The 11,416-nt window shown below is 47.4% G+C and overlaps 1 protein-coding gene across 3 annotated transcripts; it reads left to right on the forward strand.

Moving 5' to 3' along the window:
* The first annotated feature begins 3,888 nt into the window (after nucleotides 1–3,888).
* Nucleotides 3,889–11,337, forward strand: EIF3D (eukaryotic translation initiation factor 3 subunit D). 3 transcript variants are annotated; one of them, XM_053943760.1, is made up of 15 exons: nucleotides 3,892–4,001; nucleotides 4,296–4,429; nucleotides 4,662–4,707; nucleotides 5,092–5,228; nucleotides 5,328–5,413; nucleotides 5,867–5,939; nucleotides 6,076–6,188; nucleotides 6,396–6,528; nucleotides 7,087–7,234; nucleotides 7,469–7,599; nucleotides 8,048–8,133; nucleotides 8,360–8,489; nucleotides 8,971–9,113; nucleotides 9,890–10,170; nucleotides 11,181–11,337. In XM_053943760.1, the coding sequence occupies exons 2-15, from the start codon at nucleotides 4,307–4,309 to the stop codon at nucleotides 11,192–11,194; spliced, it is 1,644 nt and encodes a 547-aa protein (XP_053799735.1). In that variant the 5' UTR covers nucleotides 3,892–4,001; nucleotides 4,296–4,306; the 3' UTR covers nucleotides 11,195–11,337. The 3 variants fall into 3 exon arrangements, with proteins under 3 accessions (XP_053799736.1, XP_053799735.1, XP_053799734.1); XM_053943759.1 differs by having other exon boundaries at nucleotides 3,893–4,001; nucleotides 6,073–6,188; XM_053943761.1 differs by lacking the exon at nucleotides 11,181–11,337 and having other exon boundaries at nucleotides 3,889–4,001; nucleotides 6,073–6,188; nucleotides 8,360–8,550; nucleotides 9,890–9,978.
* The last annotated feature ends 79 nt before the right edge of the window (nucleotides 11,338–11,416 follow it).

Genomic DNA, 11,416 nt, shown 5'->3' on the forward strand with positions numbered 1-11,416 from the left:
GTATCATCCTCTCTCAGCAGGAGGAGGCTGCTCAGTGCAGTGCCAGCTCATGGGGTGGCAGCTCTCCACCGAGCCCCAAATTGCAGAGGAGATGGATGGCAGAGAAGGTTTTGGACTGGAACATCTAAGGTGCTGGAATGAGCCCCTCTTTTATGGGCCTGCTAACACCAGCATAGAGCCCAAAGCCAGAGAAGTGGGAGACAAGAAAGGAGAAACAGATGGGAGCAATTTATCCTGGCTGTTCTCATGAGCATCTTCCAGGGAAGAGTGATTAGTCTTATTAACTGATTAAATGATTAATTAACTGATGAACTGAAATTATGGATCAAGGATCAAATGATTGCAAGGCAAGTGTATTTGGAGTACTTTTCCAGGAAGCGACGTATTTCACGTGCCTTTCATGAAAACCAGAGGCCAGGAGGGGAACTGTTTGCAGCAGCAGCAGAGTGTGGGGTCAGCAGGAAAGGACCAGAGGCAAACAGAGCTGTGGGGCCCCAACAGGACACGGGAGATGCAGTGCCTGGTGTGAAGTGGGAAGCGAGACAGACCCGCTCCCTCTCCTAGTAAATGTGACCTGAGACAGGTTGAGAAAGTTGGTTCTGTTCACCCTGGAGAAGAGAAGCTCTCATGGAGATCTCGTAGCAACCTTCCAGTATCTGAAGAGGGACTACCAGGAAGCCAGAGAGGAACTCTTCATCAGAAGCTGTACTGACAGGACAAGGACTAATGGCTACAAATTGGAAGAGGGAAATTTAGGCTGCATATTAGAAAGAAATTCTTTACTGTGAGGGTGACAAGACACTGGAACAGGCTGCCCAGGGAAGTTGTGGATGCCTCAACCCTGGCAGTGTTCAAGGCCACGCTGGATAAGGCCTTGGGCAACCTGGTCTAGTGGGAGGTGTCCCTGCCCATGACAAGGGTGTTTGGGACTAGAGGATCTTTAAAGTTCCTTCCAACCCTTAACACTCTATGATTCAAAATATGGCAGAAAATCTCCCCTGCTTAAGACTGGATTTTTTTTTTCATAGAATTCTTCTCCTTGCTAAGAAAATGGAGGATTAGATCCATGCCTAGGAGAGAGTTTATCCCACACCAGCCACTCCCTATGCATGCCATCTCCTCCAACCCACACCTATATCCAACTGTGTCACCAGAAAAGGAAATTTGATGGGCTGAGACCAAGCTGCACATCATCTGCCATGTCTGGTAGACAGCAGCAGCACTACATTCTCTTGCATGCACTTCATGCAGGCTCGGGAATGAAGAGGAAACTGGAAAGCACGGAATTTTGTTTTATCAGTCTATTTCTCTTCATTTGTTCATTCCTAAGCCTATTCCTCTTTTCAGAACTTCTTCCTCTTTTCCTCGCCATCTCCTAAGCTGAGTGCCTCTGTGCCCACGAAGCCCATTGTCCAGCTTGGGGGGACAAGGGACAGGCACTTGGAGCTGGCATCCTACTGAGCCACTGCAAGCGACAAGCGAGGCAGTTCCAGCTCTAATGATGTTTGTCTCCAAAAAGGCTGTTTAGGTGAGACAGTTACAAATTGTATTTTATAAACTGTATTTCTATAAGTGGATTTTTTTTTTTTTTTTGGTAGCGGGAAGAGGCACTTTAATAATCCCACTTCTGATTAATGGCAGGGTGTCTTGTCAAAGCAAAGACCGCTGCAGCTTCGGTTCTTTCTCGAGAAGGAAATCACAAGTGGAAAATAAAGAAGAAAATTCACAACCTCTCTGCCTGGAAAATATTGATCTAGACTCTTCCTAGGTAAAAGATACTCAGTAAAATTCTCTAAAGAGTTTTTTGGCCTGTGAGCTGAAGAGATTTGTAAACCAGATCCTGCTCTTTTTAAGGGTAGAGAAAATTTCAATCACTCTGGCATGAGAACATTTGGGATTTAATGATTTATTGTCCTCATTCCCTGAGAAGAAATACTAACCCAATTACAGAGACTCGAGGCACTGCTGTATTAAATCAGTGGTTCATGGTCTCCTAGAGAGGCTGTAGGGCTGAATCCAACTTCCAGCCCTAGGTCTGCCTTCCAGCAGGTCCAGGGAAGACATCAGGGACAATGGGAAAGCTCAAATATCACACTGTGAACAGAGCAAGGGCAAGTGCAATTCCCATTCTTCACACATCTTTAATTATCAAAGTCAAGTGGTTTTTGTAACACCCTCTAAAAACAAAATGTTGGTTGAATGATCATACAACTACAGACTGAAAAGTACCTGATTTTCCACAGCATCACTGCAGTGTTTGGAATACAATTTTTATTTTAAGAAGTTGTGTGTGTGAGAAAATTAAGAGGCACACCATTAAGTCATGTTTCCTGTCCTAGCATGTGACTTTATTAACATATTTCTTGTCCAGAGTCCTGTAAGTCTGTTCTCTATCAAAGTAATCTCTTAACCTCTACCTCCATTTTTATCTGGGAAAACAGGAATTTACCAACCACACCTCACAGTAACTCCATCACATGTCTGTAAAGCAAATTTTACCAGATGGGAACTGCACATTAATAGTTGAAATCTGTATTTGACTAAGCTGAGGATCGATATTCTTCCAATACCTGATTTGTAAAGTAAGTTGGACTCAAGTTTTCCTAAAGGAAAAAAAAAAAAAAAAAAAAAAAAAAGGCAAGTCATTGACACCAAAACCATTCCCAACAGGCATTTGCCTAGCACAGGGCTGAACACCTCTGCCAAGAGAAGCTCCACAGTTCCAGAAGTTCAGCCATCATAAGCACTGGAGATGTTTCTGACCTCACCATTGTCTGAGCTGCTGTGCTCTGCTGAGCCTTCAACACACACAGAAAGCCAAGTTTTCTTCCTCTTTATCACATCTGGGTACAAAGTGAATGGGCTTTGTCACAAGTCACCCCCAGCTTTTACATTTAAAAGCCAAACTCAAGCATTTTAATCAACAAGGCAAATTTACACTATCGTTAACATCACTCTCCTTCCACTCCCGCATATTTTTCTTTATTAAGTGGTGACTATGCAGGAAGGAAGTTTCAGTAAATGACAGTCTTATCCCAAAATAGGTTCTTTCACCCAGTCTGCAAGAGGCCAATCCACACACATCATCCAGGTATTTGATTTATTTACAGATCTCTACATCTAGCCCTATAGAAAGATGGATGTGCTGGATGGCAAATCCACAAAGCCAGCACAACTACCAAAACTTTTCACTCTTAATATATTTTGGCAAACAAAGGCATTAATGACCGTTGACTACAAGTTACCTAGTTATCTTTTGAATTAGTATTACGACTTCTATTGGTTAATGAACCTCTCCCTGCTCACACTAATTAGTCTGTATGCTCAGTCTCTCTCTCCTTTTGAGTCAGTGGTTTCTTGGGTCAGTGGCCACAATCGCCCCCTGCCAGAATTACCTTTTACTCTGTTGGAGCTGATTCAGCACAGTTGCCGAGCTGTCCTTATTAGTTTCTTCCTTACCTTGGGGGTTCTGCCAAATGTCTTTGTGGCCTGTAAATTCTGCATTCTTCGTGTCCACTATCTGTGGTACATCCCTCTTCCCAAGCTTTGTTAACCTCCCCTGAGGTCACTGAAAAATGCTGATCCCTAAACCTTAACAAGGCAGTTCTACTGTCAAGTAATTAATCTTTCTAACACTTGGACATCACTTGGAGCTTGTTTGTTAGCTCCTGTTTCACAGATTAAACCTCTTTTCTTGTTGGTCAGAGTTGAAAGCACACAACGATCAAACACCAAAGAACGTGTTCTCTTAAGAAAACTTTAATAGTTGACATTTTGCGACAACGCTGCCGCTTTACGGCAGCCGCGCTCGTTGCTCGCTTTTCCGGGGCGTTGGCGGTTTTCTGCTTTTACGACAGGGCGCTGCCGTCGCGCGGCGCTGACGCCAAGGGCGCGCCGGAGCTGCGCGCGGCCCTTTCCCCGCCCGCCGCCGCCGCCGCTGGAGCCGCTCCCGGATCCGCCGCTGGATCCGCCGCCATCGGGGCCGCGCCGGGGCCGCGCAGGTGAGGGAGGAGCTGGGGTTGCACCGGAGCCGCTCTCCTGCCGCGCCGGCACCTCCCGCGCGTACCGAGACCCCCCGGCCCCGCCCCGCCGCTCCCGCCGGTTCCGGTGGGGCCGCGTCCCCGCCCCTCCCCGGCACACGCAGCGCCCACCGAGACCCTTCCTTCCTCCCCGGGCCTGGTTGGCGGAGGCGCTTTCCCTTCGCAGTGGCTTGTGCCGAATCAAGGCTCCAGGTCTCGGTGCCACACCGTGCGGCAGCTGAGGGTTTGAGGGTTTTTTCATTTTTTCACCTTCAGAAAATTAAAAAATGGCGAAGTTTGTGGCACCCGTGATCCAGGACAACCCCTCCGGCTGGGGCCCGTGTGCTGTGCCCGAGCAGTTCAAGGACATGCCCTACCAGCCCTTCAGCAAAGGAGACCGCCTGGGCAAGGTACCTGTGCCGTGCTGGGCCTTGAGCTCTGGTCCCTTCTGGGCCCCCCTGCACGCTGCCTCCGGTGTTCGCTTTTGTTACCCGGGCTGCTCCTCTGGCACCCTTGGCAGTGCGTCCTAACACACTGTGAACACCTGGCAGGGCTGGCAGGCAGAGGTGGGAGTCAGAAGGATTAGACCTGGAGCATATGTTGTGTTAATACTCACTTTTGACTGTTTATGCTCGTTCTTAGGTGGCCGATTGGACAGGAGCCACGTACCAGGATAAAAGATACACAAGTACGTGTGGTCTGCTGGCTGTTCTGGGGTTTATTTTCTGCAAAGTTTCCTTCCAAGCGTCATTCCTGCTTTCATGTCTCACACCCACCCTGTAATTACCTGCACGCCTCAGCAAGACAGGCAGCTTACTTTAGGAAGTGTGCTTTACCCTTGGGAGAGTTCTGTGGGGCTCTCCCTGTCCTTGGGGTTTACTCTGGGTTTTTGTACTTCCTTACTACTCGGGCTCGTAAGGGAGGTTTGGAGGGGGAGAAGACATGTGGGTGTAAGGCAGGAGTCCCAATTGAGATATCAGACTTAGGTGGAGGGAGCGGGGGAGTGAAAGGGGCAAAGCATCAGGGTTTTTTCTTAGGACCTTGGTGCTGAGATGCTTTGTTTTATTTCCAGACAAGTACTCGTCACAGTTTGGCGGCGGAAGCCAATATGCCTATTTCCACGAGGAGGACGAGACCAGCTTCCAGCTGGTGGACACGGCCCGGACGCAGAAAACGGCGTACCAGAGGAACCGCATGAGGTTTGCACAGGTAGCGTGTTCTCGGAGACAGGATCAGAGGGGAGCTTCAGCAGCACAGGATTCTTTCCCAATTGAAGTGTCTTCCTTTTTCTTTCCATCATTTCTGCAGAGGAACCTTCGGAGAGACAAAGACCGTCGGAACATGCTGCAGTTCAGCATGCAGACACTGCCAAAGAGTGCCAAGCAGAAGGAGAGGTGAGGCTGCAGAGACGAGCATACTGAGCTCTGGTTGGAGTGTGTGAACATACTGTTGATGAATTTGCAAACTTATAGTAACAGAATCTGCTGGAGCAAACAGTCAGCAAAGAATTTCAGGATGTTTCGAGTCCAGTGTTCTTCTGGTGTCAGTAGTACTTAAAAGCATGGATTTCAAATTTTTTGCTTGTATTTAGAAAGTAAACGTGGCATTCTAAAGAGAGAATATCCTTTCTAAAAAATGCATTTCAATCTTCAGGTAAAACTGTATAAAGAGCTGCTCAGAGCAAAGAACAGACTTTTAATGCCTTGGGCATCTTGATCAACAGATGGCTCAACAAATGTTTCAGCAGCTCAGTGCCTGAAAGCAGTGCTCCTCTGGTAGTAGTTTGGAAGTGGAGGAGTGGTTGTGGCAAATAGGAATCATTACTTTTCTCACATATGTCATTTTAGAGATCGTTTGCGCCTACAAAAGAAGTTTCAGAAGCAGTTTGGAGTGAGGCAGAAGTGGGACCAGAAATCACAGGTAGACAAACTGATGGGCATTGTGCCCCCTCTGATGGTTAGGTTTCTTTGGCTGCACTCACAGGGCAGCTCCTCTTGCACAAATCCTGATGTGTCTCCATTTCTGTGTACTTGTCCCACCTCTGGCCGCACAGCAGAAACCTCGTGACTCCTCTGTTGAAGTTCGCAGCGATTGGGAGGTGAAGGAGGAGATGGATTTCCCTCGGCTGATGAAAATGCGCTATCTGGAGGTGTCAGAGCCACAGGACATGTGAGTTCCTAAAACAGCCCCTTGCTTGCTCCTTGAAGTCACTGAACTCGTGGAAAGCGGGAGCTCAAGCGTCTCCTGCCTGGTTCAAATGTTCTTATTGAAGTACAAAAGCCAAGGGGAGGTAACGGAACACCAGCAGGCCCTGTGTCGTTCATGGGTGGTGTTATCTGTAGGAGGGGTATCCAGATGGTCCTCTTATCTTTGCAGAGAGTGCTGTGGAGCCCTAGAGTACTATGACAAAGCCTTCGACCGCATTACAACAAGGAATGAGAAGCTCCTGAGGAGCATTAAGCGCATCTTCCATACCGTCACCACTACGGATGACCCAGTTATCCGAAAGGTATCCACCAGTTGGTAAAACTCAGTGTGTGCTGTTGTTAGAGACCAGCTGTCACCGTCAGACCAAAGGGTAAAAGCAAGAAGCATTAGCTGGTACCAGTATTTTTCTTAGGTGGAGGGCAGAGGTAGATTAATGCAGAGTTAGGAACACTGGCCAAGGAAAAGTTAAAATTCTGGAAGGGCAAGCAGACCAGTACTTCAGCTATGTTGGGAAGAAAACTTATGTCAAGAGACGTGATCTTTGGCCTTGGTTTTGGTGGTGAGGAAGGCTCAGACATTTCTCTCTAGTGACCTGATTTGCAGTGAGAAACTGTGCATTTTCCGACAGAATTAACATTTGTAGTAGTTTCTTACTTTCCCCTTGTGTGGGTGAGGATGGGCCAGGATTGCTGGGTAGTACCTTACGCTTCACTGGCAGTCGATGTGGTACTCACCAGTTCATGTTTCTCAGTCAGAACAGTAGAAGAAGTCAGTGCTCTTGTTTGCTAGCACTTCTCATCCTGCCTAGGGAAGGGGTATCTGTTCTTGTTGCTGAAACACTTCTCTCCTGTATTCACAGCTGGCCAAGACACAAGGGAATGTGTTTGCCACAGATGCCATCCTGGCCACACTGATGAGCTGCACTCGTTCTGTCTATTCCTGGGACATCATTGTCCAGAGAGTTGGATCCAAGCTTTTCTTTGACAAGAGAGACAACTCAGATTTTGGTGAGGAAAAGTCCTGAAAGGAATTTCTGTTGCAGTAGCTAAAGGGTCTAATTTTCTTCATGCTTATTTGGGTGTCCACACTGAGCCCCCTGAACAAGCTTATTACTGCAGTATGTGTTATAGCTGTGTGGGGAACTTCAGTATTGATCTGCTCTGATGTGGTGCTAGAAACTCACTAAAGCTGACGTATTTACTCCCCCAAGTATAACCACTTGCATCTGGTTTTCTTCCCAGACCTCCTGACAGTGAGTGAAACAGCCAATGAACCACCACAGGAAGAGGGCAACTCCTTTAATTCTCCACGCAACCTGGCCATGGAAGCTACCTACATCAATCATAACTTCTCCCAGCAGTGTCTGAGGATGGTAAGGTGGAACAGTGATGAGTAGTGGGCTCTGTGTTCCAGAGAGTCTCAAGAAGAGATTTCATTAAGGCTGCTTTAATGCAGCACAGAAGCATTTTAATTGACAGTTGTGTTATACCAGTGGTCTTTCAGTTTTGAAAGAGGTGGGATTATTTCTGGTGAGCAGTGTGACTTTGTTGTAGAGAGGTTTTCACCTTGATTTCACAGAGAAGTCATCCTACTCCCGTTGATGATGTAGACAGGTTTGTCAGTATATTTAATGAAGCCTAAGTACCAGTACAAGTACTGCTTATAGTGCTGTGACTAATGTGGGCATGAGGCTTTCATCAGCTGTCTTAATGTTTTGGTGTTTCTCTACATAAGGGAAATCAGCTACTGTTGCTGTAAAAGAATATTTTTCTAGTAGAGGAATGCCGTCTCCTAACATGCTCTGCTGTTTTCATCTGCAGGGAAAGGAGAAATACAAGTTTCCCAACCCAAACCCCTTTGTGGAGGATGACATGGATAAAAATGAAGTGGCCTCTGTTGCATACAGGTAAGTTGATATTTCTGATGCCCAGGTTTGGCAAGGGGGCAGGATGTCAGTGTGATATGGAGGCAAAATACCTTGGGAGTGTTACTGATACAAGCTTTACCTTGAAAGGGATTCATGGATGACCTCACAGTGAAAAGATAGAGGGGGAAAGGATTTTGCTGAATGCTTATGTGGATCTGGAAGAGAACAAAGGTCAGAAATAACCAGCTGGATTGTTTATTGGCAGGTACCGAAGGTGGAAGCTGGGAGATGATATAGATCTCATTGTCCGCTGTGAACATGATGGAGTGATGACAGGAGCTAATGGAGAAGTGTCATTCATCAACATCAAAACACTGAACGAGTGGGATTCGAGGGTGAGGAAGAAAAGGATCCCCAAGCTAGCTCTAACTGCTTCACTGCTGCCTGACATGCCAGGTACAGCAGGGAAGATGAGACAAACATCTGGTGGTGTTCCCCGGGTGTTACATTCCACTAAGGAGTATAGCTTTGGTGGACAAGCAGTGCTGATGGGATATTCCCCTAAATGTGAGGTAGCTGGCTTGAACCCTCTTGTCTCCCTGGGTGTTCAGCACAGTAGTCAGTCTGTTCTTTATGGTTCTCTTTAGAATTCTTCCTTCACAAACTACTCTTTCTAATCAGTGCCACAAATGTTGAGCAATCCCCGTTGTTTGCATTTCTCCCTTCCCAGTGCAAGAGCTTTCTCTGTAGGCTGCAGTTCACATTCCCTCACATGGTACCATAGGGTAGACAGCTTCCCTGTGTGATGACAAGATGGCTGAAGAGATGGCTGCTGCTGGCTTGTCAGGCTGACCCTGGTTCTGATTCTCCTCTCAGTATTGCAATGGGGTGGACTGGCGCCAGAAGCTGGACTCTCAGAGAGGGGCTGTCATTGCCACGGAGCTGAAGAACAACAGCTACAAACTGGCCCGCTGGACATGCTGTGCACTGCTGGCTGGATCAGAGTATCTTAAACTGGGGTAAGGGGGGCAGTTCACATCTAATATCTTCCAGGTGCATTTTCCATTATTAAACTTTGTGTATGACTGAGTGAAGCATTTACAGAACGAGTAATCCTAAAATCACCCAGTGTTTGAGTGGCCAAGAAAGGAAAGCTTGTGGTGAGTGCACCAGCCTTGGTGTAAGCTGCTTCCTCTCAGCATCCAGCTGTGACTGACCCCACACACGAGGGACAGGTGGTCTGTGTGGGCTCTTAGCCTCTTTGCTGTGGTCACCAACAAGGGAAATAAATACAGTGACTGTGGTGCCTGTCAGGAATCTGATCGAGATTCTCAGTGCCCTGTTACTGAGAAATTAGGTGGTGGGGGGAGATATGGCCGCATCATTTTTTTAAACTGTCAGCTTAAAATCAGTTGAGTACTGTAGGTAATGAACAAGAGGCTTTTTGCTAAGTTCTAGTGGTTCTGCAACCCTCAGTTCCATCCACAGACACAGAATTGGTTCTTTTCCATCTTTTTCCTTCCAAACAACCCAGCTAATCGTGCTATTGCTTAATTTTATCTGTGGGGCTAATTCTTCTTTATCTGTTGTACCTCTCCATCCGATTTGGGGATTTCCAGGTGCATTGCAGATTGACAGTTTGTAGCCAGGAAATCCTCTTAGCTTTCAGTGTTGGAGTATTAGGATTTTTCAGCCCAGAAAACAAAAATAAGATGATCACGCTGCTTTTCTTGCTGGCGTTCTGCTGTCTGGGCGTAATCTCCTGATAACCTCTGGTTTCTTCTTGCCCTCCTAGGTACGTATCCCGTTACCACGTGAAGGATTCTGCCCGCCACGTGATCCTGGGCACACAGCAGTTCAAGCCAAATGAATTTGCCAGCCAGATTAATCTGAGTATAGAGAACGCCTGGGGCATCCTGCGATGCGTCATTGACATCTGCATGAAGCTGGATGAGGGGAAGTACCTCATCCTCAAGGACCCCAACAAGCAGGTGATCCGCATCTACAGTTTGCCTGATGGCACCTTCAGCTCTGATGAAGATGAGGAGGATGAGGAGGAAGAAGAGGAAGAGGAAGGTTTGTAGCATACTTGGTGTTTTATGCTTTTAAGTGATACACTAGTCTGGATGAAAAGGGGTGATATATGATGAAGACCAGAGCTAAGGATCAGATCTGACCAGTGCAATGGCAGGAGAGGAATGAGGCTGGAGAATGGGTGGTCCCAAGGATGGGACTCTGTTGAAAAGGTGTGGGTGACACTGGGAGTACTCAGCTGGAAGAAAAACAACGCAGAGTTGGAAATGCGGGTGTTGTGCCTCTGTACAGATACTTGATGAGGACTGATTTTAGCAGGAGTTGGGAGGAGGTCCCAGATCCAGAGCACTGTTTGGCAGAACGAAGCCTGCCAAGAAGTCCTTCATTCAGCAGCCCCAAGGTCTGCAGGAGTGGGTGGCTGCTAGTTTCTGTTGGTACTGGGATATTTTTTGACTGCAGTTTTAGAAATGGCAGTGACTATAAGGTGACACATTTAAAACGCGTGGTGACAGAGTGCAGTTGAGGGAACGTGTGGTGAAGGCTTTTCCGAAGTGACTCTTGAAGCTGAACAATCACTGGTTAGTCTGGATGCAAGTTTTGGAGGATCAGTGGTGCCCAGTGGACAACTGCTACCTTCCCTTTGCTGCCTAAAACCATCTCTGATGCGAGATCTCTGTGTGCTCCACTGACAGTGGAAAACCGTTTATCCTAGACTTCTTGCTTCTGTGATGGGAAAAATATCTCCCAGATTATTTTTAGGCTGTAAACTTATGCTGGCTGCTCTGGATTTTATTATGGAAATGTTAGTTGGGTTGCTGCGTAGTTTGCTCAGGAATGTAAATTGTGTATGACAAGTGTGTGGTCGTGGCTGACGGGCAGGTCTGTTGGGAAGCTGGACAGAGGCGAGGAGACAGTTGGAGGTGGGATAAATCTCCCGAAGTGGCAGTTTTGATTTTTTGTGTTCTTTGTGCCATTTCCTTGACAGCGAGGATTTCATTTTGGGGTTTTCTTCCCCCAGCTGCATTCACTTAGTCTCTTTTTCTCTTTTTCAGAGGAAGAGAGCTGAACCCTGCAACCAGCACCGCGAGGGGCTGCAGTGCTGGGGCAGCCCTGTAACCGGGGTTGGGCTGTGGCTGTACCTCTGCCCTGGCTGTGCTGCACATCGATCATAAATGAGGGAAAGCGGAATAAAGTTGATTTTGCCGAGTGCCGGCGCTGTTTGTGTGTGTGTGCCTGGTTCGGCTGCCCCCCGCGGTCAGGGCTCCGTCCCGCGCCTGCCCCTTTAAGG

This window comes from Vidua chalybeata, chromosome 5 (assembly GCF_026979565.1).
Source record: "Vidua chalybeata isolate OUT-0048 chromosome 5, bVidCha1 merged haplotype, whole genome shotgun sequence".
Classification (NCBI taxonomy): domain Eukaryota; kingdom Metazoa; phylum Chordata; class Aves; order Passeriformes; family Viduidae; genus Vidua; species Vidua chalybeata.

Excerpts from the sequence above, each read along its gene's own strand:
- EIF3D (XM_053943759.1), top strand. The coding sequence starts at position 4,307 with ATGGCGAAGTTTGTGGCACCCGTGATCCAGGACAACCCCTCCGGCTGG. Across the intron at positions 6,189-6,395 it reads GTGTCAGAGCCACAGGACAT|AGAGTGCTGTGGAGCCCTAG; the intron begins GTGAGTTCCTAA and ends TTATCTTTGCAG. Across the intron at positions 9,114-9,889 it reads TCAGAGTATCTTAAACTGGG|GTACGTATCCCGTTACCACG; the intron begins GTAAGGGGGGCA and ends TTGCCCTCCTAG.